Source organism: Odocoileus virginianus, chromosome 6 (genome assembly GCF_023699985.2).
Source record: "Odocoileus virginianus isolate 20LAN1187 ecotype Illinois chromosome 6, Ovbor_1.2, whole genome shotgun sequence".
NCBI lineage: Eukaryota > Metazoa > Chordata > Mammalia > Artiodactyla > Cervidae > Odocoileus > Odocoileus virginianus.
The window spans coordinates 49,360,637-49,388,522 of NC_069679.1; the positions used below are offsets into that span (position 1 = coordinate 49,360,637).

Consider the following 27,886-nt stretch of genomic DNA (forward strand, 5'->3'; position numbering starts at 1 on the left):
CCTCTAAGAGCGTCGGGAAGGAGAGAAGCTGGGAGTGACGCCTCTGAGCCGCGGAGGATTGTGGGAGGAGGTTGTCTCCAATTTCTCCTCCCCCCTCCCCCCGTCCCAGCCAAGATGTCTGACATGGAGGATGATTTCATGTGCGATGATGAGGAGGACTACGACTTGGTGAGGCGCAGGGAACAAAACTCTGGGGCTGGAGGTGGTTTCTGGCTTTAGGAGCCGGGGCAGGGGCGGCCGCGGCCTCTCCCCGTAGAACATGTGCTCCTTCCAGCCTCTCCCGATGCAGTGACAGGACGAGTTTACCTCCTCCCCCTTCCCGCACCGGGCCCGCGCCCTGTTTCTCCAGCATGGGGGAAGGGAGGGTAAAGGAGGCAGCGAAGGGGGTCCCGAGCGTTGAGCTCCAAATCCGAGCGCTTCTTTAGTTTGCAAGGGCACCCCTGGGCTCCAGCATCAGGTTCTCATTGCCTCCTCCCTGTCGTGCGAGCCGTTTTGAGGACTGTTCAGTGGTCTAGGCCCCGGCTCTGCCCTTTCGGGCCCAGTCTTCCTGTCCCCTCTTCATACTTGAATTGAAAGAGTGCGAAATGCTGGAAGAGGGGTCCAAAAACTATGGGGCCTTCCTGCTCCCAGACCTGACGCCACTTGTGAATCTAGAAACAGAGCTTAATTAGTCTTGTCCAGGCTCCGTTTTGTTACAAGGTAAAGGTGCCATAGAGAATTGAGAGCCAGGCTAGCTTTTGAAAAGTAGTTTAACTACTTCTTTAAACAGAAAAGCTGGGGAGGAGGTTTAACTTTTTGTTTGTTTAGGGTTTGGGAGGTGGGGTGGTATGAGAGAATTGACTCAATGGTTTTTTTCTTGACTCAGAAATTTCCTAGTATTCAGAGTTTAAAATATCAACAGTGTAGAACAAAACGAATTTATGTAACCGAATGGTGATTTTTAAAGATTCAAGGTTTAATTTATGAACAGACTTAACAATTTTTTAAATATTCACTAACATTTCAAGTTGATATTCAAAAACATTGTCGGTGTCGGAACTAAGAACGATTATCTGGACCACGAATTAGCGTCAACTTGGCTTTGCTTTTTATTTGGGGGAGTTTTTGTGCATGGTTCTTGTGTGTTATGGTGATGCTGCATTATCATAAAGTTATGAAGTAGATGCTCAGGGAAGTCTGGCTCATCTTATATTTTAAGTGCCAGAGAGTCTCAAGATAATTAATGTATCATTTTGAATTAGTGTAAATCTTTGTATAGTCGTTTGTAATTAATCTTTCACTTTTAAAAGAAAGCACTTGCAAAAGGGAGAGGGAAGTGTTTGTTATTACCTGAAAGTCAATAGTGTTGATAATTCTTAAAGGTAGTTTTGCTAGTAGTAAGATTTCTGCCTTACATTTTAGTTTGTGCAGACCAAGCCAGTTTTAGGCAGTGGATTAGATCCTTCAAGAATGTTACTTGTACTGTTTCGTGCATTTTTATTTATTACATGTTTACGTATATTGCAGGTATTTTTTAACTATGGAAGTGTTTCTTTTAACTGTTTTACCTAGTTTCAGTTTGTGTTTTTACTTGTTTGTGCATATCTCTTTTGTAAGCAATAGTTTTTTGAATACATAACTTACTAGCACTAGGATTAAGACTGTAATGTAGGAATGGCAATGAGACTCTTACTGCCCCTTGAAGTACAGAGTTCATTTTTGCAAGGATTTTAATTAAGTATAAATGATTTAACTTGGCTGTGTTTCTCCAGCCTTTGAGGGCTTACACCACGTGTGCAATATAAAATTGAATGTGTAATTTTAGCCTCTTTTTTTAAATATTCTTAACCCGAAAAGGTGAGATTTTACACAACCACATAATTAATGATCCCCCCCAGCATTCTGTTAAATAGTCCTGCCTCATATCTCTCTTACATAGATATCATATTAATTTATTTTTTACTTCCTTAATTTCCTTAAGCCACTATAAACATGTTTATTAATTTTTAAACATACATTAAAAAAGATCAAGCACAGCTGGTTGCCACTTCATGCTTATCTGTTGGCATAAGAAAAGTTGTTGGTTTTGTTTTCTAATATTTGCCTGCGCCTTTTTTGTTTGTTTCTTTGGATTTAAGGAGTCTAAATCAACTTACTGTTTTAGGGAAACTTCTCTTTTATTGAAAAATACATTGTTTGTTGGATAGTTCATCATCACCTCGTTTTAGTGAAAAAGTTAATGAGAGCCATGAGTAGCCTAACTACAGATACATTCAGTATATATTTTATCAATTGTCTATTGATAAAGTTTAATACCCGAAATCACTTCTTGAGCTAATAGAAAAGAGAATTAAGTTGGTTTAAAAAAAGAAGAGGAAACAAGTAAGAAATTAATTCAGTATGCTTGATCTCTTATTTCTAAGATCTTTTGGATTTCTGAGGCAGAAGCAGGTATTTTCTAAGCATAGTAATTTATGTAGCAGTGAATGGAGAGAAGATGGTACTGGTAAATGTGTTAATTCAATGTTAATTTTACAGATTTACATACAATAGTGTTAATAATAATAATAAATACTATCATGTCATTCATTAAGTTAATAAGGCCATTGATGAGTTAAACTGTGTTATAATTCCACAATCCAGCCATTCCAGCTTGAAGTTGATGAATACTTCTAACAGTCTTTTTAGAAAGGATTTAAGACAGAGCGACTTCATACCAAAAAGTATTCTTTAGTAGTTCCTGTTATAGGTAGGGCATTGTATGTTTGAAAAATGTTATTGTAAGGGGAAAATAAAATGGTGAATAGATAGACTAATTCCATTTGTTTAAGTATATTACCAAACAGTGAGCTTCGTTATAATCATCGTGTGTGTGTGTGTGTGTGTGTGTGTGTGTGTGTGTGTGAGTGAGTGAGTGAGAGAGAGAGAGACTGACTCAGTCATGTCCAACTCTTAGTGACCCCGTGGACTGAAGCCTGCCAAGCCCCGCTCTCCATGGAATATTGTAGACAAGAATACTGGAATGGGTTGCCATTTCTTTCTCCATAATCATCCTGGTTAGGTTTATAGTTGTGATTATTGAATGAATGTTTATTACTATTGTTGCCAGTGCTAAGTCACTTCAGACGTGTCTGACTTTTTGCAGCCCTATTGACTGCAGCCCCCCAGTCTCCTCTGTCCCTGGGATTCTCCAGGCAAGGATACTGGAGTGAGTTACCATGCCCTCCTTCAAGGGATCTACCCTGCCCAGGGATTGAACCCATGTCTCTTACATCTCCTGCATTTGCAGTCAGGTTACACTGTGATTAGTGAATAAATGTTTATTACTGTTGTTATTCATGCCTTAACAGATAGCTGTTTTAATGCCCTAGAAATTTACTTCTTTTGGGGAGGGGTGGAGAAGAGTCTTAGCTACAAGATATCTTACAGAATCTCTTTGTCACAGTTTTAACAAGTTCAGGCTAACGATGTCATTATAACAAACCTTAGAACATGGTTTAGCAAATTAAAATATATTCTAAAAAGATTTTTTAATTGACATGACGACTTTGAAAAAGCAGTAGATTAATCAGGCTCCCCTGGTGGCTCAGACCGTAAAGAATCTGCCTGCAGTGCAGGAGACCTGGGTTCCATCCCTGGATCTGGAGGATTCCCTGGAGAAGGAAGTAGCAACCCACTCCAATATTCTGGCCTGAAAAATCCCATGTACAGAGGAGCCTGGTGGGCTAAAGTCCATGAGGTCACAAAGAGGCAGACACAACTGAGAGACAAAAAAATAACTTCAGGGTTTTGTGTGTTTAATATTAAGACATTCATGTCATCCATCGTGCATATAAGGAGCTTGCAGATTATAGATTATTTTATTCTGAGACTGTTGTCTCCATCACTTACAGCTTGACAAAATGTTGGGGATCTTTAAGCATAGATTTTCAGGCAATATCATTTTTGTTTGAAATTTGTTTTGAATTTTGTTTGCTCTGGGCCAGTGTTTATCTGCTATACGCACATTGGGAATTCTGAATGTAGTCTTCACAGAAACAAAATTTGATTATACAGTTGAGGCTTTTGAAAGGAACATAACAGGAAATTCTCTTGACAGTCCGGTGTTTAGAACTGAGCACTTTCACTGCCATGGGCCCAGGTTTGATCCGTGGGCTTCCCTCATAGCTCAGTTGGTAAAGAATCTGCCTGTATTGCGTGAGACACCGGTTCGATTCCTGTGTTGGGAAGATCCCCTGGAGAAGGGATAGGCTACCCACTCCAGTATTCTGCCCTGGAGAATTCCATGAACTGCATGGGGTTGCAAGGACTAAGCGACTCACTTTCTGGGGAATTAAGATCCTGCAAGCCATGCAAAGCTGCCCCACCCCACCCCCAAAAGGGCATGTTTAATTGTAAATAATTGGAAACACCCCCCAAGTTGTCAATAGTAGGAGAATACTATTAATACACATGAGGTAGTAATAGGTAAAATATATCCATGTGATGGAAAGTATGTCAGCATTTCAAATCACACTTCTAAACAATATTCAGTGATATGAGAAGAAAAACTTGGTAAGTTATTCAGGACTCTTGCGTGTAGGGAGGGAGAGTACAGGAATACATGTCAGATCAACTTGAACGGTAAAGAACATAATATTGGCTCATATCACCAAGAAGTGTAAATGTAACAGGGTTCATGACTTAGATAACGATGCTGGGTCTTTTTCTGCCTGTGTCTCTCTTCCTGGGCTGCCTTCCTCACCGTATTGGCTTAATTGCCTTCATAGTATATCACAAAATCTTGTAATGTAATGTGTTATCTTCCTAGTATTATAACCCCAAAGGCAAAAGGATCTTCCTTGCTAACTCTAGCAATGAAACCCTAGAAGGGACTTTTATGGATTCTCCTTAGCTCTGGGCCTTCTGAATCACTGACTCACTGTGAGAGGGAGGATAGATGGCTTGCCCTCTGTAGGAGAGCAGCGTGTTTTTGGAAATCCTCGTCTGAGAGAGGAAGGATCAGTCAGCACTGCTGTGCGCACAGGGCACACATGTCCACTGTAGATACGTCGTCCATGTTACAGTGTTAGTGAGTGGCAGTAAAATTTACTTGTTTTGCTGGGTGGGAAAAATGTAGAATAAAAAGGTCTGGAAAATATGAAAAGTGTCAGGAAAATTAAAATGTTTATTTCTTGCAAACTTTTCACAGTGAGTCTGTATTTTATTGCTGGGGAGGGAGGGTGGTGTTTAGGGTACAAATGATGAACAGAAATCTTACTTTGATCTTGAGGGGCCAGACAATGATTTTGTCATTGCTTAAAATTTTTTAGAATTTAGAATTCTTCAGAACCTGAGGCATCTAGCATTTTAAAATAGCTAATACATGCACGTGGTTCAAAAACATGGAATGAAATTTTCTTTTATATATTCCTTATATTTATTCCTTAAATAAATAAAATTAAAATAAAATTTCCTTTCCATTTTTGTTCCTCAATTGTCCAGGTCCCATTCCTTCCTATAGGTAACCAAATACAGATTTTTATCCCCTCTTCCCTTTTTTAAACCAGAATTAACATATTAAATATATTGTCCTACACTTTGTTTTTTATTTTAAAGATTATTCCATAGACACATGTCGAAAGATTACTTATTTCTTTTTATAGCTGCATGATTGTGTGGGTGTACCGTAAGTTTATTTACTCAGTATTCTGTTGATGAGAATTTGACCTGTTTTCTTTTGCTATTTTAAATGGTATGCGGCTTTTTTTTTTTTTTTTTAAATTTCAGCAATAGCCAGGTTTGTCTATTTTGTAGGTGTCAAAAATTCCAAGTCAGGTTTGATAAATAAGTTGAGCCCCCAAATTTGGATGATGCTGTTTTAAGTTGGAAACATCTAACTAATAAAGTTAGTTTCCTTAAGAATTTCAGAAGCGGTACTTAACAATCCAGGTCAGTATAATTGGAATAATTTACCACCTCTTAAAAGTTACTGCTTTAAAGAAGATTGGTTTGAAATGTAAGTTTGGGTACATTTTCAAAAAGGCCTGTCACATTAGCTCATAGGTGTACCCTATATAATGAAATTAGAGAGGTTCAAACAAGGGTAACTAATGATAAGGATACCATTATAAGATCTCCCATAAGTAATGGGAGATAGCTCTTTTGTGCTAAGAATAAGATAAATTAGGATTCTTCACCCCTAATGTAAATCTGTAAAGTGTGACTACCCAACAGAGTAAATTTGTACTTGTGTGTTATACCCCGGAAAGAAACACATGACCCTCAGCAAGAATTAGAGACTTCCTGTTGGGTTCAACCCTCATAACTGACAGGAGAGGAACTAAAACATCAAGTGTGAGTGACTTATGTAAATTTACATGACAAATTAGTGGGCAAGTCAAAACTAGAGCCCAAGCCTAATGACTTTAATGATGTCTTGTTGGAAAATTTAATCTGAGAACTGAAAGTTTAGGACAAATAAAAGAATGTTCTAATTTATAGCATAGACAGATTAGGATCCATTACCTTGAGTGAAATTTTTTTTTAAGGGTTTGGTTAATTTTATGAATAGTTAAACCACAAGTGGCTACCTAGGACTTGGATTAAATTAGTCCTTATGGATACTGAGACTTTACCTTTGGCACTAGATGTGCAGCATCTGTTGTCTAAACATGATCAAGGCTTGCAAACCATTGTTAATGGTGAGTCTTCTTTTTCCTCGAGCACATTTCTTAAGACCTCTGTTGACAAGAGACACAAGAATAAGTACATGAACTATGAAACTGACCCTTTTCAGTAGTGGCTACTTTCCAACATAGAGTCAAAATTGCCCCTGTCTGTGTTGTGTTATTTTGGAACATTCACTAACTTTTCATTTCAAGTAAGCAAACATTTCTTGAGCATTTTGTGATATACCAGGTTCTGGGAATACCAAGATCAGTAAAAGTAAGTTCCTGATTTTGAGAAGCTCATGGTGGGGCAGGGGAGGGGAGAGGAGGCGGGAGGTGGGAACAACATACATAGAGAACTGTTCTTTAGAGACATGCATGTTGTGTAGAAGCATGACTATGGAGAATATTTTGCTAAGAAGACTTAAAGAAAGAATCACAAGGTGAGCCTTGAGGAATACAGCATTTCCAGCAGTGTTAAGGCTGGACATCATCACAGGAGAAAAGTGGGAAGTTTGTTCGTAGGGGCAGTGGTTAGAATTCCTGGAAGAGAGACCAGTTTATGCCAAAGCAGAGATTTTAAAGAGCATGATATGTTTGGGGGAATGAAGAATAGATTTGGTTGGTGTAGATGGGTAAGAGATTGCTTTGGATAGATGCCAGGACATGAGTTACATAGGTTGGAGCTAATGTGAACTTGAGTGGATTTTTTTTTTTAATCCTTTTTAACACTGTTCAAGTGCTTGCTTTTTCATATATTGCTCAAATTCTTTGGTTTTTGTTTAAAACATTCTTAATGTATAGATTAAAATTTCAATTTCTCTCAAAAGCATTCCACTTATACTTTTATAAATGAGTTGTTGCATCTTCGTCTGACATCAGGGAATCAGTATTTTCCTGCATCCCTGTTCTGACTGATGTCGTTTTGTGTAACCAGAGCAGCTGTCGTCCTTCAGGGGAGCTTTCCCCTTCCTGTGTCCTTTTACTTTACACGCTTAACGTCACATACACTTATCCTGTCCTCTCCCTTTCCTCCTGGTGCTACTGCTTGGAAGCAGGCCTTCATCATCTGTTGGCTAAACGGTTCCAAGAGTATCCAGTGGGCTACTTCCTTACTCCCAGAGTGCTCTTCCCAAAATACAGATCTCATTATTTCTCTATAAAATCTTTTAGTGGGTCTCCATTTGGTATAAACTCTGCTAGACCTGTACAGTTCTATTCCCCTGTCTGATGCCAGTTTATCTCTCATCAGCTCTGCATGCATCCTGTGCTTCAGCCCAATCAGACTACTGGTAGCTCTTCTAAATATGCAGTGCTGTTTGAAACTTCCTTGCTTTTGCATAGTTTGTTTTGTTTCCGGTGCCTTTTTTCATCCCTGGGAAAATGCATTCCTACTTTTAGACCTGGTTGAGGTAACTTTTCCTTCTAACTCATTGAAGAGTAGTTAATTACTCCTGATACGCCACTGCACCTAGTATGTGTCTCTGTTACTGCTTCTGTTGTTATATTAGTGTTTCATTTGCATATCTGTCTCAGACTGTGAATAGCTTAAGGAGAAAGACTTCATTTTCATTTGTTGAGCACATTTAATTACTGGTTTATACTAAAGATCATTATCCTTGAGTGTAAACAGTAGACATAAATAATATATAATAGATATTCTGTGCAACCGAATTATTCCAAAGACTTCTCAAAATATCTTTGGTTTAAAAATGATGCCGGTGTGGTAACTGAGTCGTTTGCTGTAGTTCAGTTCATATTGATGGTGTGTGATTCACTGAGCTGCAGATGACAGGTTAGTGGTGTCATGGAGGCTGCGACATGGTGTTGCAGGTCATAACCTAATTATAAGTAGCAAATCAGTCACATATCAGTTGTGCCAATTCTCATGTATTTATCCATTCCAGCAGCAGCACTTAAGAATTGAATTGCAGTTGTGCAAAAAATAGTATACATTTCACTTCTTAATCCATATAATGTGAAAAACTGAAAAGAACGGATTCACAAAATGTTGAAGGCGGGATTAAGTTTTATCTCAATTGTAGTGATTCAGGGGAGTTCATATAGAGTTTAGAAGTAGCATTAATCTGGAGCCAGTCGGATGAGTTTGGCCACTTGTGAGGTGAGGCCAGGGTGGCTACAGCAAAGTGAATAAGGGAGAGCTTCATAGGGGACATGGTTGCGTGCATAATCGAGTCAGATTTTGATGATTTTTGAACTTGATTTTAAGAGCAATGGGAAACCACTTTTGAGAAGAGTAATACAATAATTTACATTTTATGAATGTTATACTGGCCACTTACTGTAAGAAGATTGGAATTTGAAAGTTAAAAAGGAGAATGGAAAGGTTATCTGTGGAGAGCTGAAAGTGACCTGGTAGGCTGGGGCAGTGGCAAGGGAAAGTGGATGGACTTGAGTTTATGTTCAAGGTAGAATCAATAAGGACTTTTTATGTTCCAGCGGTATGACCGTTTTTAGCTGTTCAGTACCTCATGTTACAGTTTTGTGTCTGCTTTTCCTCTTTTCCCCTTTCTCTTTTTGTCTGGCATGCAAACTCCCATTTAGCTTTCAAAGCCTGGCTCAGAAGCCATTACTATCACAACATGATTTGATGTATCCACTTGGCTTGTTCATTATTTATTAATTGCTTTTTTAATCAGTTTTATTATAGCCAAACCTGAGTTGCAGAGTGAAGAAGTAAATGGATGATTATGAACTTTACTCACTACTCAGAATTTGACCTTATCTGTAAGAGAAGTGTTCCAAAGGATTTCATGTGTGAAGCAAAACTGAATTACTGATCTTAAATTTGTGAGACCGAGTGCCAGTGCTTCCCAGAAATATCCTTACATGAGGAAATAATTACCCTCTAGAGGGCGCACATTACAAAGCCATGGTGGTCAAATAAAACCGATTCTATGCTAACATCAAATATCTCCCTGCATCTGCTGGTCATAGGAAAATTTCATCTTGTGTTTACATATTTTTGAGCTTTCTAACACTACACTCATATATCTTTTTTCTTTCATGTGCCTTTATGAGACAATACAGAATTTTTCATAAATTGTTCCCCCCAGAATTTAACTGTATTTGGACTTAGAAATAACTATAATACTGTTCTTATCTCTTTTGTGTTTGCTTTCAGGCACAATTCTGAATTTCACATAAACTTGCCCTTTGTAATGACTTATAGCTGAAGGAAATCGTCTCTCTTCCTAAAATAATAGTTTTTATTACACTAATTTATTTATATTTTAGAATCCTTATCATTAAGTTGAATATCCTGAAACTACTTTAAACTCTTATTTCTACTTCTCCACAAAATAGTGTTACTTCGATTTTTCTTTCTGCTTTATTGTTTCATAACAGGAACTGAGTTTATGTAATGAAAAGTCACATAAAGCTATATAAATTAATTTTGTTTTACTTATTTTGATGTTACAAGACTAGCTAAAGTATAGTAATATAACTAAACAGCTGTTGAGTAATGTGAACTACACATAAAGCAAATATTTTTATTGAACTATAGCTTTATTTAGCAATAGATGACTATACTTTATATAGCTCACCATCCTAGGTAGTTAGGCCATGTTAGAATAAAATTTAGACTTAGGGAATAGCGAAAACTAGATTATGAAATGAAAGATAAAATAACAAATTTAATAGTAATACTATTAATAATTAGTGTTTACAATTTGCTTTTGTGTTGATTCTGTATCTTTCAGTACAAACCTATTTCTGTATCTGTGTAACCATCCCTTACTTGCAGAAAATGGCTTGGTGTCACTCATTCCAGGGAACCCTTTGCTGAAGTCTTTGTGTCCGTTCATTCGCTCAGTTGTGTCCGACTCTTTGCGACCCCATGGACTGTAGCATGCCAGGCTTCCCTGTCCATCGCCAACTCCGGAATTTACTCAGACTCATGTCCATTGAGTCAGAGATGCTATCCAACTACCTCATCTCTGTCGTCTCCTTCTCCTCCTGCCTTCAGTCTTTCCCAGCATCAGGGTCTTTTCAAATGAGTCAGCGCTTCGCATCACATGGCTAAAGTATTGGAGTTTCAGCTTCAACATCAGTCCTCCCAGTGAATATTCAGGACTGGTTTCTTTTAGGATGGACTGGTTGGATCTCCTTGCAGTCCAAGGGACTCTCAAGAGTCTTCTCCAACACCACAGTTCAAAAGCATCAATTCTTTGACGCTCAGCTTTCTTTATAGTCCAACTCTCACATCCATACATGACCACTGGAAAAACCATAGCCTTGACTAGATGGACCTTTGTTGACAAAGTAATGTCTGCTTTTTAATATGTTGTCTAGTTTGGTCATAACTTTTCTTCCCAGGAGCAAGCATCTTATACTTTCATGGCTGCAGTCACCATCTGCAGTGATTTTGGAGCTGAAGAAAATAAAGTCTGTCACTGGTCCCACTGTCTCCCCGTCTATTTGCCATGAAGCGATGGGACCAGATGCTGTGATCTTAGTTTGTATAGGCTCAGTGTTTTCTAATACTTTGCCTTCAGTCGGAACATGTTTTCTGTTTATGTCCTTCAGCCACAAATTTAATGCCTTTTCCACCTTCCCTAAGTACTTTTCACACACCTTAGCCATAACTTTTGCAACAGCAGAACTAGCACAAATTTCTTTTTCCTTCACAATTTCACAGGTAGAAGATTTGTTCTTACCATGGATCTTATCAACCTCAGCATACATTTTTTTCTTACTGAGAACTTTTACTTTTTCAATTAAAAGAAGCATGTTAGGGCCTTTCTTTGGCATATCTGAGTTTCTAGCATCACTGTTTTTGAACTTTGGGGGCATTATTAAGTACAATAAGGGTGACTTGAACACAAGCACTGTGATACCACAATAGTGGATCTGATAACTGAGCTTGCTGTTTAGTGACTCACATGATATGCAGGACCACGGGATGATTTGCATTCGATGTGGGATGTGGGGAGGAGGGGGCAGGAGATTTCATCGAGATTTGTTCCTGCTACTCAGAATGACTCACAGTTTAAAACTTATTGATTGTTTATTTCTGGAATTTCCCAGTTTCCAGACCTCAATTGATACTCAACTGAAACCACAAAAAATGAAACCATGGATAAGGGGGACTACTGTATTCTGCTAGCCACTTGATTTTGGCTTTTCCCCTTGTTATTTCAATAGTGATTAAATGTCAGTGGAATTTCTACAATGTATTTAAATTGTTTTTTTTTATAAATATGTTATTTTTCTCTTAATAGTATTCACATTTTAGCAATGTGTGGGTCTCTTTTCTTGATTCTTTCATTTTGATATCTCTTTCTAACACACAGGAATACTCTGAAGATAGTAACTCTGAGCCAAATGTGGATTTGGAAAATCAGTACTATAATTCCAAAGCATTAAAAGAAGATGACCCAAAAGCAGCATTAAGCAGTTTCCAAAAGGTTCATATTTTTTCTGGTTGATTCTGTGTTTTGTGTTTTTCTCAATAATGTCTTAAATCAAGTAAATTGCAAATGATTTTATCTCAGAAGTATGTTTGGATACTTAGTGATAATCCTGTAAAAGAAGTTTTCATTATGCAACATAAGCAAATATTTCAAAAGGGCTATCCTTTTGTTTTTTCCAATCAAGTTAACTATAGAACAGGACCATTGTCCCAAAAAGCTTGTACAGTTCTGGCAGAAAGAAATGAATGGTGCTGGTCGATAGTTATCCCTGCAATCGTGTTCCTTTGTCTTTTGGTGCCAAAGCACACAGGTGTGGTTTCATTATTAAATAATGTGATTTCTTTCCTACTGATAAACTTTTGTGTTATTCTTAACCAGTATTCTTAACCAAGTATTTCTGGGACTGTATAATAATCAAGAAGTAGTTCTTATTTAATCTTTTAATGAAGAAACTTCAAAATAAGCTCACTTGTCCTTTCATAAGCATTTAAGATTGGTTTCTTTTCTTAAACCTTTTAAAAATAGCTTTGAAAAATAGAGTTCTTGGGGTACTGTTTTTCATGCATATGATGTAAAATTAATTTACAACTTAAATATTGGGTGTTACTAGAAAATAACGATATTAAATTATACTAAATTCTTTTTTTTTAGGTTTTGGAACTTGAAGGTGAAAAAGGAGAATGGGGATTTAAAGCACTGAAACAAATGATTAAGATTAACTTCAAGTTGGTAAGATTTGTTTTGAGAGGAATAAACTGATAATGAAATTCTATACTTAAAAACCTCATGGCAACAAAATGTCATATCAGCTTTCCTGAAATAATTCTATTGATATGTTTCCATATTTAGCCTAATTTTCATTTGTGACTATAGTAATACTAAGTTTTAAAAATTCTACATGGGGGTCTTCCCTGGTGGTCCAGTGGTTAAGACTTCTACTTCCAATGCAGGGGCTGCGAGTTCAATGGGGGAACTAAGATCCCCCATGCCTCGCAGCCTCCCCCCCAAAAAACAGAAGCAATATTGTAACAAATTCAATGAAGACTTTAAAATGGTCCACGTCAACAGAATCTTTTAAAAGTTCTGCATAGTATACAAGGTTTTCTATAAATTAACTTAATATGCTCTGAGGAATGATAGACCCTCTGCCAAAATATTCAATGCTGGGAATTTTACTAATAGTCCTTCATTTCCTCAGGTCTTTCATGTTTCCTGGAATAACTACAGTTATGCAAATAATCCTGCTAAGAATAGCAGCAGTAGCTACATCCATTATTTAGTAGGGCCTTATATGGGAGGATTTTCCCCCCTTTTAGAAGTGGGGAGGACTTTTCTTGAGAATGGGATGAGTACCTGGGGTGGAAGGAATTTTTTTCCTTTCACATTTTACTATAAGAGCTTACCAATAATAGGGAGAGAAGAAATGCATAACTATGTTAGAGAGCTTCCTGATGGAGGAGTAAATTTTCAGGGAAGAATATTTGAAGTTGGTCTTACTTATTTTTTTGGTCTTTGAATATTTTAGTAGTTTTTATGATTTAAATAAATGTGTTTATTGTGCACTGAGGAACAACATCTGAAATTTGGAAAATCTATAAATTGTACTTTTTCAAAGGCTAATATCATAAAGTTAATTCATTTACTGAATAATCTAGTAATTTCAAATTTAATCTAAAATGTTTATAGTGTTTCTTCATATATAGTTCCTCTATTATTGAAAAACTATTTTTTAATTAGGTAATAATAGGTATTTCTATAATCTTAATCATATGTACATATCTCAGTAAGTAAATATGTACCTAGTAATGCATTTTTCTTCCCTCACAGACAAACTTTCCAGAAATGATGAACAGATATAAACAACTATTGACCTATATTCGGAGTGCTGTCACAAGAAATTATTCTGAAAAATCCATTAATTCTATTCTTGATTATATCTCTACTTCTAAGCAGGTTAGAGTCTGTTTTTCCCTCTTGGTATTTATCAGGATGTTTATACTTAAGAGCTTTGTTTTTTGTTTTTAAGACCTAGAAGTTTTATTTAAGCTGTTATGCTAGTTTTAATTTTAGTATGCTTTTAAAATAATGTATGCTATTTTCTTGGTTACAGGAAAGTATATAGCATTAAAAGGGAATAACCCAAGCTTTATCTTTTCAAATAATATCTTCAGACACTAACATAATCTGCACACAAGTTTTGCAGGCTTATATTAGACTCCCATGCAGTTTCTAATAAACATCATCAGCACTTCAACTAGCCTTCTTGAACTGTTAATAACCTAACAGTGAGTCATAGGTTCTTTGTGTAGATTTGATTAGAGAGAGATCCTTGGGAGGAGAATCTGTATTCATTACAATTAGTAGTTGGCATTACTCATTAGGTAGTCAATAAATGCTTCTACAAAGGTAGATGGATGATGAAAGAAAGGGCTAATGATAATACTGCAGTGGGCATGAGGAATGATAGTGCTTTCATTATTTTAGTTTTTGATTATTAAGAAAAGCAATGATGATTTTAGTTTATTGCTAAAATAATTTCAGTTGGATTCTTTGTTCATATTCTTCTAAGCAACATGGTCCTAAGTTTCAGCTTTACTATGCCGTGATATTTGAGCACAAGAAGTGTTTTCTGTATCACTTAGCATTTCTCAGAGCATTTGATACTTTTCATACTCAAAATATGTTCACCTCAGAACCAGTCTTTCATTCTGTCTTTTCTACTAAATGTCATTTTTATTTCTTGAAGTTTATTATTTTTATACCTAAAATATATGTAATGGAAATAGAGGAAGATAAAATTATGTTTAGAACATTAACACTTCATGGCACTAATTCAGGGCTTCCCAGTATATTGGAGCTTATCTCAAGTGGAAAAATGTTTCCTGGGTTTTACAAACATGTCACATCATAATATTTTTTGTATGTTATTTTAAATATTATGTCATACAGTGGGGGGCAGAACTAAGTAATTTTCAGCAAGATTGTGTGTTGCTTCGTACTGTTATATGTAAACTTTTTGTCTTATGAAAGTAAGTATAGATATTAGTTGGGCAGCACTTACTGACTGTGCAGTCGACAGTCATGAATAAATAGGCAGCCTTTCTGAAAGTATCGAGCTTGCCTGTTGCCATGGCCCTCTTACCCCCTGATCCTGTTAAATATCTAGAGAAGCAGGTAGAGATAGGTACCTCTATCACAAAGGTAGAGCCAAAAGTGGGAGGAGGGAACAGAGGAGCTTATCATAATGCAAAACAAATGGCGATTTCCATTAAAAAAGTTATATTCAGACTGTGAACTGGTGGTGGTAGACAAAGCTAAAATTGTGCTTAACTTTTCTCTCCCCTCAACTCCAGCAATTTATCAGTAACAAAAATTTGTAGTCCAGTTAATGGATTAGTCACATTTACAGAATAATTTTTGAGGAAAGAGGCTTATTCTTAGTTTCTTTAGCAGTTTGCTTAGTGTTTGCCACATAATAGTTCCCAAATAAGAGTTGAGTGCGTAAGATACATACCATTCATAATAAACAGTGGGGTGTCAAAGACTTGGACACTACTGAGCAGCTGAGCACGCACACAATTCTTGTGTTTGCCGTTTCCTTTGCTAACATAAAATGAGTTATTAGATTTGAAAGGACAAACCTATAAGAGCATTACACATTTTCTGGGTTTTATTTTAAATGCATAAAAACACATGTTTGCACTTTTTGTAAATTTGGTCTGTACTTTTGCTAAGGTTTTGTTAATTTTGTGGACTGTCACAGACATTCAGTAAGATACAGCTAGTGTATCTTATGTATATTAAAGTTCAAAGATGCACTTTTGGTTTGCTCAAATTAACTTTATTAACAGGTACAAATTTGCTGTTTACAATTATAGAATTCTGATTTTTTATGTCAGATGGATTTACTGCAGGAATTCTATGAAACAACACTGGAAGCTTTGAAAGATGCTAAGAATGACAGACTGTGGTTTAAGACAAACACAAAGGTAACAGTAATAATTGCTTTTTTTTCTTTTAAAGAGTGGGCGGGCATCCTTGATAAACTCTAAAGATGTACCTTCTCCTGTTGAAATCTTTTAATTTTAATAAGTATTTTTTTTTACAGCTGGGCAAATTATATTTAGAACGAGAGGAATATGGAAAACTTCAAAAAATTTTACGCCAGTTACATCAGTCCTGCCAGGTAGCTTTTCTTTATTTTTTTTATACTATTTCTTCATAAGAAAAAATTATATTGGAAACATTGCTTAGCAATATCTTCAAGCATCATCACAAAAATAAAATTTGGAAAATAAGTTATCAGAAAGCTAACTTTTTCTGACTATTACATTACTTCCTCTGTTAATTATAATTTCAGTCCTTATTTCTGAAGTATGAGGCTTAGGTATCAATAAACAGACCAGTCATTAATACTAAGAATAATAAACATTTCATATTTAATTATACACCATATGAAAATCAGAAAGGATGTTGTAGACATACATTTTAAAGATATTTTATACTCTAGTTTTCATGTATGAATCCTCTGTAACAACACTGTCCTGTAGAACTTCATGTGGTGTTAGAAGCATTCTGTATCTGTGCTTTCCAATATGGTTGCATCAGCTACATCTCATCAAGCACCTGAACTGTGACTAGGGAGATAGAGTTACTGAGTTTTTCATTTAATTTATAAACTTGTGAAGCCATAGTACACCTCTATAACTTTTAAGTGTGAGCTGTAATTTTGTAGTTCGTTTTTTGCCTTGATTAATAAGCTACTTGATATTAGTTCAAATATTAAATAGAAATGCTGTTTTAAATATTCTTATGCTCTTTCAATGCTATGTACTTCTTTTTTTTCAAGACCATGTTGCAGGTTGATTTTAATGATTTAAAAGTATAAAAACATGTAAACTTTATCAACTAGCTTTAAAAATGCACATACACAGATCCAAATCCAATACAAAATCTTTTGAACATTATTGTTTTCATACTGTGTACTATTAATTATATGCTTTATTTCTGTGAATGAGGAAAAAACGATCAGAAAAGTGTTCTAAATCATCTTCACATATTTTCATTTAATAGTGTTACCTTTTTTGGTTTTTATAAACATGAAAATGTTTTATGTTTCATAATAGTTTCGGTTTATAAGACAAATCAGTCATTTATGGATTGTTTTTTATCTGCACCTTCTTAAGGAAGGCTTAGTCTGATGCATAAACAGCTGTGTATTCAGTTCCATGTGAAATGAAAATCATGGAGAAGGTATTTCTAAGTGAAAGAAAATCTTTCAGTATATACGTAAGGAATATGAAGAAAACCTCTAGAGAAGTTTTTGCTTGGTTTATTTTGTAGCATAAGGGAAATGCTATCTGGATTGTAAATTGCATTAAAGCATAGGAGAGATGCATGATAATCTGAACCTACAGATTGTCTTACATATCATGTTTATTCTGGTTGTGTTTTGTTAGTGGATAACTAAAGGAAAGTTTTAAGTTAGAAGACCCAATAAATAATAAATTTTGGCATTGTGTATGTCAGTGCTTGATATTTATGATTATCTGTCAACCATATTCTGTTTTTCACAGCTTGTGTTTGTGAGCTGTTGATCATCTTTCAAAGACAAACTCAAATGTTACCACCTTTGTTATTCCTTTGACATCCCCCAAGAGAATTAATCTTCTCTTCCATCCTTGGGACTTCGTTGATGCTTCAGCTAGAATTATTATCATTTAAATTATAACTTATCTGTTGGCATATCGGTCCTCTATATTGTGAACTTTCTGAGACCAGGACATTGGCTTATTTAACTCTGTATTTCCCCAAGGTAGACCGAGCACCTGGCACTAGGAAGGCACTTGATTGAAAGCACAAAGTGCTTTTAATTGAATCAGTGGATCTGAAGTGCTTGTGAAGATTTGGGGAAGACTATAAATAATCTCCTGGATAAAGCAAAGCATTGCAACTTTTGTACATTAAAAAAAAAATTATCAAATAACTATAAAGTACAAAGGCCATGTGGGTTCCTTTTTGGCCATTGAAGGTCGTATTCTTAGTAATCTAGGTGTCAATTGAAATTTGTAATTCCTGTTCCCACAGAATTAGTATCATAAATGTAAGGTTCTCAGGCTAACTCAAAAATCACTCTGTTGACTCTGAATTCTGTCTTCACTAGATTTTCATTATTTGTTTCCCCAGACTGATGATGGAGAAGATGACCTGAAAAAAGGCACACAGTTATTAGAAATATATGCTTTGGAAATTCAAATGTACACGGCACAGAAAAATAACAAGAAACTTAAAGCACTCTATGAACAGTCACTTCACATCAAGTCTGCCATCCCTCATCCATTGATCATGGGAGTTATCAGAGGCAAGTTTGGTTTGTAAAGGTTGGGCAGTGTTATGAGAAGATACCAAGATGTCCTTGGATTATGACTGATTAACTCTGAAGGTTGTTTCTGTTTTAGTGAAAATAAATGGCAGAGTAGTAAAGTCAAATGAAATGATCTAGTCTTAGTAAGGAATTAGGATGAATTTTTGTCTTTTTGAAATTTATATCAGTAAATTATTAATAGAAAATTCACCATCAGAAGTTCTATTCTTGAATTGTAATGTATATAAAATTACCTTCTGTTTTAGTGATTTTTTTTACTGAAATATTGTTGATTTACAATGTGTTAATTTCTACTGCATAGCAAAGTGACTCAGTTATACATATATATACATATTTTTTATGGTCTTTTCCATTATGGTTTCTCACAGGATATTGTATATAGTTCCCTGTGCTGTACAATAGGACCTTGTTTATCTATTCTGTCTGTAATAGTATGCATCTATTAATCCCAGACTCCCTCCTCCCTACTCCTCCTTGGCAACCACATGTTTGTTCTCTACGTCAGTGAGTCTGTTTTGTAGATAGGTTCATTTGTGGCTTTATTTTATATAAGTGATATCATATGGTATTTGTTTTTCTTTTTCTGGTTTAATTTACTTAGTATGATAAACTCTAGTTGCATCCATGTTGCAGCAAGTGGCATTATTTTGTTCTTTTTTTATGGCTAGTATTCCATTGTATATATGTATCACATCATCTTTATCCATTCATCTGTCAGTGTATATTTAGGTTATTTCCATGCCTTGGCTCTTGTGAATAGTGCTGCTGTAAACATAGGGATCATGTATCTTTTTGAATTGTAGTTTTGCCCAGATACATGCCCAGGAGTGGTATTGCTGGATCATATATAGTAATTCTATTTTCAGTTTTCTGAGGAACCTCCATACTGTTCTCCATAGTGACTGTACCAACTTAAATTCATTATAATAACTTACATTACATTGAAATAACTTACATTATTTTTACAGCTAAAATAGTGTAGGAGGGTTCTCTTTTCTCCACACCTTGTTATAGACTTCTTAACAATGACATTCTGACCAGTATGAGTTTGGTACTTCATTGTAGTTTTGTTTCAAGAATTTCTTATTATTTATCTTTATTTATGATATTTGGTTTCTCTGGGTCTTTGTTGCTGTGCATGTGCTTTGTCTGGCTGCAGCAAGTGGGGGGCTGCTCTTCATTGTGGTGCATGGGCTTCTCTCGTTGCAGAGCACAGGCTCTCGGCACACGGGCTTAAGTAGTTGCAGCACGTGGGCTCTGTGGCTGGAGCTTGCAGGCTCTAGAACTCGGGCTCAGTAGTTGTGGTAGCATGGGCTTAGTTTCTCTGCAGCGTGTGGAATCTTCCCAGACCAGGGATCATACCGGTGTCCCTTGCATTGGCAGGCAGATTCCTACCCACTTGCAGCACCAGGGAAGTCCACCTCATTGTAATTTTGATCAAATTACTTTCTGTTTTAACTGAGAATAAAGATTTACAAATGCTTATTTGGCTGATGTTTAATGAAGAGCTTGGTTTTTAGAATTCAGTATGTGCCCTTTGTCCACTTCAGGAGCTAGTACTCTTCAGGTTATAGAATTAAAAGACTAGAAGCTACTGGAATAGCTTTCATTTGATTTTTATGAAGTGGTCAGTCTGAACTGAAAATGTCCTCTTTTCTCCTGTTTTATTCTTTACAGAATGTGGTGGTAAAATGCACTTGAGAGAAGGTGAATTTGAAAAGGCACACACTGATTTTTTTGAAGCCTTTAAGAATTATGATGAATCGGGAAGTCCACGACGAACCACTTGCTTAAAATATTTAGTCTTAGCAAATATGCTAATGAAATCGGGAATAAATCCATTTGACTCACAGGAGGTATGTTTGTGCTCCGATTGTTCATTTCTGTCAGCTGTCTCTTGTGAAAATAAATGTTATTCTTTCTTTGTACATATACATAGTTAATCCTTTTTTTTTCCTAACCAGGCCAAACCTTACAAAAATGATCCAGAAATTCTAGCAATGACGAATTTAGTAAGGTAAGATTTAATATTTCAGTTAGGATAAATTACCTTAAAGAAGAGAGCAGAGAGAATTTTTCAGAATTCAGTTAATACTCAACGTATTATTTTGACTTGAAGTATACAAAAGTTTGTAAAATTTTTGAAGTCATTGATTATACTGTTTCTATTAGTCACAAGATTTTGTAAGTATTTACTGCTTTTTTTTCTCATTATCGTTGTGTGTGTATATACATACTGTTTCTCAGTAGAAAGCTGTAGAGGTTTTAAAACGATTTCACAGTGTTACAGTTTCTACCTGCCTTAATCCAAAATGAAATTATGAATTGGTCTACCTAAGTCAAGAATTTTCAGTGAGACAGTTTGTTTACTTGTATATTTGCTTAATTGACAAGATAAAAAATCACTTTAAATAAATTTGCCTCAGCTAATTTTCTAATGTAAAGAGCAGCAGAAGGGTCATACTGTTAGGAAACCTATGGATTTATTGTTGCCTTCTGTGGAGAAAGATATGACTAATGATGGCTAATAACTGAAAAACCTGCCATCATCAATTAATATTTTTAAAAAAAAAGGAAAGAAAAACCAAGCAAAAGCCTAGAAAAGAAAACGTTTTTGTAAAAAAAAAAATCAATGAGCAAGAAAAATGTTTCTTTGGACCAGAAATAAATGTAGCCTATGATTTATTGTGCTTTCTTTGTGGAAAACTAGGAGAGAGACTTACAGGGTTTCGAGCCCATTATTCTAGACTATCAGCTGAGTTTACTAAGACCGGAAGAGTGTAGTTAGGGGTGTGAGGCAGGGTTGAGTTTTTTTGTTTGTTTTCAGATAAATATAGGTAATTTAGATGACCAGACACTCTCTTAAGAGTCTTTTTTTTTTTTTAATTTAAGAAAGTACTGTTGGGTTATAAATTACAAGCCACCTAAATATAAATTTTATGTACTTATAGCCTATTTCATTATATTGTTTAAGCTCAAAAGACAATTTCTTTGTCTTTGTATCAAAGTTTATTCTATTTACATTTGGCCACATTAAGAGATTATTTGGCTAGAGATTAATTTCATAATACTTCAGAAAAAAATTAGGTTAAATTTCTAAGCAACAGTTTAACTTGAAAACTCTTAAATATTGCAGGAAAGTGTTTCCCTGGACATTAGTATTTTGTTCAAATTAAACTGGTTAAACGCATTAAATGGATTAAAGTACTGATGTGTCAGACCTTATCTCACAGTTTACTCCAGAGAAGCGTTTGTATTGGAACTCTAGAACTTATTTTAATGATAAATTTTAAAACAGGTAGCCCGTGGTGTCCCACATTTTGTATAAGTTTCTTTTTTAAGCCACTTAAACATTGGAAGAATGTGTCTTTGTTAAAATATCTGTGTGTGCAAGTGTTTTCACTATTTGAATATATCCTCCTGTAGTATATTACAATGATATATTTGGCGTAGGTAAGAAAAGTAATGCTTCCTAATTTTATCTTCCTAGTCAGTTGCCAGCAGACTAGAGGAAAATAATTCCTGTTGAAGCACTTGAATCACCCGCCCCTAACATGAAGTTACATTGCGACCCAACAGATGGAAGCACAGCAGAGGGCGTGCAGAGTGGCTGTTGATAATGTGTTACATATAAAGCAGACAGTGGTGCCATTTCCAGAAGGTTGGCTTCTTCCTTCTCAGCACCTTTAGCAGTCCCCATAGTGCCTCGGAGTAGATAGTAAATACCTCAGACAACTATGAACATAAATCAGCCTTTGACCTTCTGCAGCAGTGTCCATCACTCTCTAGTTTGTGCGTGTATCCCATTTGCCACTAGTTATCTGCCACCAATATTTCTGCTGTATAGTTCACTGGAATTTTAACGCTAAAGAGAATTGAGAGTCAAATGTTCCCTTTAAGAAGTTTTGGCAGTTGCTGGTACCTTTCTAGAAGATAAAAATTAAGGAAGCTGAATTTATGAGTAAACTTCAGAGAGGATATACTGTCTTATATTCAAACTCCTCCATTCAGTAGTATACATGAAACCTAGTTTCTTGGAGATTAAATGCACAATTTAACTTAAAAGCATTGAGCATTAAACAGTTACTAAATATTTGTCAGTTCTTAACAATACTAAGACTTTGAGGTTTTAATTAGCTGTGTATAACATATAACCCCAGATGATTTGTCTTTGTTTTATAAAACCAAATTCATTGAAAGAAAATTCATTTTATTTTCGGAAGGATCTGTGTGTGTTTAATTCTAATTTCCATGACAGAAACTGTAATTTAGATTTTTTTCATATAAAAATTAAGAAACAGGCTCTTAGGATTGTCTGATTTAATATGTGACTTCTTCATGTTTGACAAAATTTATGCTTTTCTTTTTTTGTTAGTGCCTATCAGAATAATGACATCACTGAATTTGAAAAGATTCTAAAAACAAATCACAGCAACATCATGGATGATCCTTTCATAAGGGAACATATTGAAGGTATATGCTTTCTGCGACTGAATTGTTACTTTCTTTGCTACTATCAAACAATACTTAATGGAGCTACATGGAATTAAGCCATTTACCTCCTGTTTATTGCAAAATATAGACTTGTTTCTAAATGCTGTCATAGAATAAGATATTCCTTAAAATTATAAAGCTGTTTTAAAGATGTCAGTAGCTAATTTCATGTTACTAATAGAATCAAGTTCTACATGATGTCCATTTCATTTAAAAGGAGGCTGTCACTTTTACCTTCTGATTTAGATACTATTGCATGTTTATTACTGATTTTTAGGTTCAAAGTAAATTTTTAGGATTTATTTTTGACAACAGAAGCTTTGAAAACAGCCTGCTATAGATAATGCTAAGATGCACTTATTTTGAAGAGGTAGGCTAACAACAAATGTATGAGATTTTTAATAAGTTCTGATTAACAAAGATAAAAATTGTCTCTTTGTTCTAGAGCCACTTATACCTCCAGTGTTCCTACGTGTTATGGAGCTATTTGAGGGTTTTTAATAACTGGAACAATTCATTCAAATGCTTAAATGCCAGATACATTAAGAAAATCCAAAGAATACTTTGGAAGTAACGTTCTTTTGTTACTTACCTTCCTTTCTCTTTCACTCAACAGACAAAGTTCTTATTTGAACTGAGAATGATACTATATTTTGTGGGTATAAAAAAAAATATAGAAGCTCTGTTCCTGAGCTCCTATTTTTTTTTTTTTGAAGGACACTGTGCATGAAGAACTGGGAAAAATTGTAGAATAACCTTATAAAATGTAGTATTCTAGTTTATGAGAGAGCATAAAGGAAGGAACTTGACTGGTTGGTATAAATTAGAGCTTCTTGAAAGAGGAAATTATAGAGGAAATGATGAGCAGTGAGTGTTATTAAGAACACAAGAGGATATTTCAAATAGTATTACAACATGAGCAAAATCAGAGAGATGGAAACAAGAAAAATTTATGTGAAAGAGCGCCTCTCATCCTGCTGTACATTGAACTCAAATCTTTTTAGATATAAATTCCTTATTCCCTCACTAGACAGAGAGATACGTTTTAAGAAGATAAATGATACAGTTAATTAATACGATTTAGATGTGCATAGTGATTCATAAAGATACACAAACTAGTAAATATAAATGTATTATTTTAACTTTGTCTTTCAGAGCTTTTGCGAAACATCAGAACACAAGTGCTTATAAAATTAATTAAGCCTTACACAAGAATACATATTCCTTTTATTTCTAAGGTACTTATATTCATTATAATTTGTATTAATAAATGCAGTATATATTTAAAAGAGTTATTCTTGGTAACAGTATTTTTTAAAATACCGCATAACTTAAGGTTTTCCTTCTAATGTGAATTTTTCTGTTTTCCTGGTGTAAATTGAGTTAAAAGAAATGAGAAATAAGGAATCATTACAGTTCATTTTAAAGATTCCTTCAGCCTCAGTAAAATTGTAAGAGACAAGGTAGTGGCTGAAATAGATAATTGATGTATATTGTTAACCCCAACCATAGGAATATACTTTTAAAGTTAACAGAGTGAAATTTTATCAGACCTGTGTTCTCAGTGTTCTGAACAGATAATGAAATTTGTTTTAACTTTTCTCTTTTTTAAGTGGTAGAAATGAATTTAAAATAATATTTATATAGAATCATAAAGTCCTCAAAAAAGTTAATTAGAATTATAATGAGTCTTTTGTCTTAGGAGTTAAACATAGATGTAGCTGATGTGGAGAGCTTGCTGGTGCAGTGCATATTGGATAAGTAAGTACTTGACTATTTTTTTTTCCACAAAATGTTTAGGACATAAAGTTTGAATAATGATGGCAAAGGTAGCAGTTGAATTCTTGATTTTTCATAAAAAGCACCCTTCGACTGTAGTTTTCTATTGAAAGAGATACGTGTATGTGATGGCTTTTTATAAATGAATGATCATATTAAGCACATGATCTTTGAAAAAGTTCTAAATAACTTTTCAAAAGATTTCTCATTCAGTATATGACCTTATATGCCTGCCTGCTCAATTGCTTCAGTTGTGTCTGACTCTCTGCGACCCTATGGACTATATCCCACCAGGCTCCTCTCTCCAGGCAAGAATACTGGAGTGGGCTGCCATTTCCTTCTCCAGGGGATCTTCCCCACCCAGGATTGAACCTGTGTCTCTTATGTCTCCTGCATTGGTTGGGGGGTTCTTTACCACTGAGCTACCTGGGAAGCCCCTGACCCATATATACAGCTAGATAATTATTTAATGAATAGTATTATTTCATTTTTAAAGTATAAGGTATGGTATCTGTTACTCTGGAAATGGTATCTTTCTTAAAGGCAGGGAATGTTATTTTTAAAGCTTCTCATATTACATTTGCTCTTGATTAATTGGGTAAGTATATGTCTGTTGGTTCTTTCAGTGAAATTGATGAAAGGTAGCTGAAATCTGGTTTCTGTCTAAAGTTTGAATAAGCTAATGAATGTTAAATTAATGCTGAATGCAACTATTTAATGTAGACTGCAGGAGGGTTTTTTGGGGGTTTTTTTGCATTTATTGATATTGTGACTATTTTATAAAGTCCAAAAGATGTGTTTAGTGAAAACGGTTTGTAGACATGTCATCTTTTATTTATTTCCAGCACTATACATGGCCGAATTGATCAAGTCAACCAACTCCTTGAACTGGATCATCAGAAGAGGGGTGGTGCCCGATATACTGCACTAGATAAATGGACCAACCAACTAAATTCTCTCAACCAGGCTGTAGTCAGTAAACTGGCTTAACAGAGAACAAGCTTTTACAGACATACTTAAGGCAACAGTGCAGAGATGTAACCCTTAAAAGAACTGGGAATGGCAAAACTACTGTCGGTTGATGTGTCCTGAAAATTATTGGAGTTATGGCAGAAGTGCTTTTTTTGATCAACTGGTTTGTGTTTTGCTGCTGCATTTATCCCAAGAAAAAAAAAAACAGCTTTAATCTCCAGAAGAAAACCAAAATGCCATGGGATTTATGCTCTATTGACATCTTGCCCTAAAACATACAACATCATAGTAATTTGTCGTGGGCAACATGACCAGAGAGAAGATTTTTGTCATGATTTTAAATACACTGACACGCTACTGTTGGTTAAATTTAAACATGTTTTACCTGCAGAAATTCTCTCACAAATAACCTGCAATAACTTGAAATGCATACCCTTTTGAACACTTCCTTTTCTCATGTATAAATTAAAATGTTTGCTGCATTTTGCAAAATGTCAATTCTCCAAAAATGTGTCCGTATATTTCTGTACCTGCAGTGTAGTAAAGGTTTAGATGAAACCCCATAATTACAGTGGCATACTGTCACTTAGGTTTCAAGCAGCAAAATAAACAGTGCAGCTCAGAAATTGTAGTTTGGTTCTTGATGTGTTTTTATTACATGTGGGGTTTTTGTTTTGTTTTTTAGTACTTTAGAAATGTCAAATTATTTTTCTTCAGTTAATAATTTTAAAAAGCCTGGAAGTAAATAAGTTGGTTATTTGCTTTCAAGTTTTTAAAAGTAGTCTTTATTGATAAGGAGAATTAGTTTCTAACAAAACACTTGCGTAGTACTTAACTTTGACAGTGATACTTTAAAGGAATAATTTTGTTTTTAAAGAATGATACTCCTTTTTAAGATTCTAACTCTCAGAATGTTCACTTTAAACAAATATGCCAGAATATAGACAGCTAAATGAATGTTACCCTGCATAGTGATCATGCTGGAAAATTATTTCCTAATTCCAGCAGTCTACCATTGCTCAAAGCCTCTTGGGTTTTACTCTTTCAGAATTGTATTCAGAGCTAATTTAAGTCACACACACTGTTAACTTTATGATTACATAATTGTTAAAAAAGTATTATCCAACTTTTGTTGTGTGCGCTGTGCTGTGCTCAGTCAAGTCCAACTCTTTTTGCCACCCCATGGACCACAGCCCGCCAGGCTCCTCTATCCATGGGATTCTCCAGGCAAGAGTGCTAGAGTGGGTTGCCATTTCCTCTTCCAGAGGCTCTTCCTGGAGACCCAGGGATTGAACCCGTGACTCTTGCACCTCCTGTATTGGCAGGCAGATTCTTTACCACTAGCACCACCTGGGAAGCTCTGATTGTTCTATAGTTAACCATTATTTGGCACCAAATGTCTTTTTACTGTTTTGAAAAATTAAATCTATCTTTGAGGTAATAGTAGGAATATGCAACTGGCTTTGAAGGCAATCCCAAAAGAGTTGTAAAGGTCTTTTGAGCAGTGGTAGCATAGTTAGGAGAATGAACTGTGGCCTTTGAAGGTAATACCTGAAAGGAGACGCAGCTCATTTGAATGTATTGAGTTTTGGATGTATTTGTTTCATTTAAAAAAAAAAGTTGACATTATTTTATAGTGTCAAAGGAAGAGCTAAGATTAAGATAATTTCTTTGGTTTTTCTATTGCTTGTTATTATGTAAAGAAGAAGTGAGTGGAAGTTCAGAAGGAAGACTGTTATAGCTAAAGAATGACAACCAAGAATTTTTGATCTTTAAATCAGATTTTATAAACAGTGGAAGGAGCATGGACTTAAAACAAGGCATGCTTATTCGATTTTGTCAAAATTTTACGAAAATATGTGATATATATTTATACTAAAACTATATAATCCTTAGATTTAGGAGAGCAATCAGTTAATGTCTTTAGCAGATTAAAGCAGTATTAAATACAGGTTCAACTTGAAAATGTAGAAAACTGAAAGAAAATGAAAGACAATGTCTCTGGTAGGGAATAAAAAAGTTTAAGATATTATAAAACTATGTGTATTTTCTTTTCTTTTGCATAAATCATTTGTGGAAAATGTGCTAAGTTTTTTTTTTTTTAAACAGGAGTGGTCATAATTAGGATTTATTTTTTAACATAATTTAGAAACTCTTGTTACCCAAATAAAAACAAGTTTTTGTGCCTG

At 35.1% G+C, this 27,886-nt stretch overlaps 1 protein-coding gene across 2 annotated transcripts; it reads left to right on the forward strand.

Annotated features, from left to right (window-relative positions):
* The first annotated feature begins 1 nt into the window (after position 1).
* COPS2 (COP9 signalosome subunit 2) lies at positions 2-27,734 on the forward strand. Of its 2 annotated transcripts, none has more exons than XM_020891330.2 (13): positions 2-168; positions 11,948-12,061; positions 12,719-12,796; positions 13,895-14,020; positions 15,946-16,056; positions 16,176-16,253; positions 18,254-18,428; positions 20,130-20,308; positions 20,417-20,469; positions 22,828-22,925; positions 24,102-24,184; positions 24,649-24,707; positions 25,571-27,734. In XM_020891330.2, exons 1-13 carry the CDS (start codon positions 115-117, stop codon positions 25,713-25,715), a joined length of 1,353 nt encoding a protein of 450 aa, XP_020746989.1. In that variant the 5' UTR covers positions 2-114; the 3' UTR covers positions 25,716-27,734. The 2 variants fall into 2 exon arrangements, with proteins under 2 accessions (XP_020746989.1, XP_020746990.1); XM_020891331.2 differs by having other exon boundaries at positions 17-168; positions 15,967-16,056.
* Positions 27,735-27,886: the final 152 nt, after the last annotated feature.

Coding starts and splice junctions, on each gene's coding strand:
- COPS2 (XM_020891330.2), top strand. CDS start 115: ATGTCTGACATGGAGGATGATTTCATGTGCGATGATGAGGAGGACTAC. Junction 169..11,947: donor ATGAGGAGGACTACGACTTG/GTGAGGCGCAGG, acceptor TCTAACACACAG/GAATACTCTGAAGATAGTAA. Junction 20,309..20,416: donor ATCCATTTGACTCACAGGAG/GTATGTTTGTGC, acceptor TTTCCTAACCAG/GCCAAACCTTACAAAAATGA.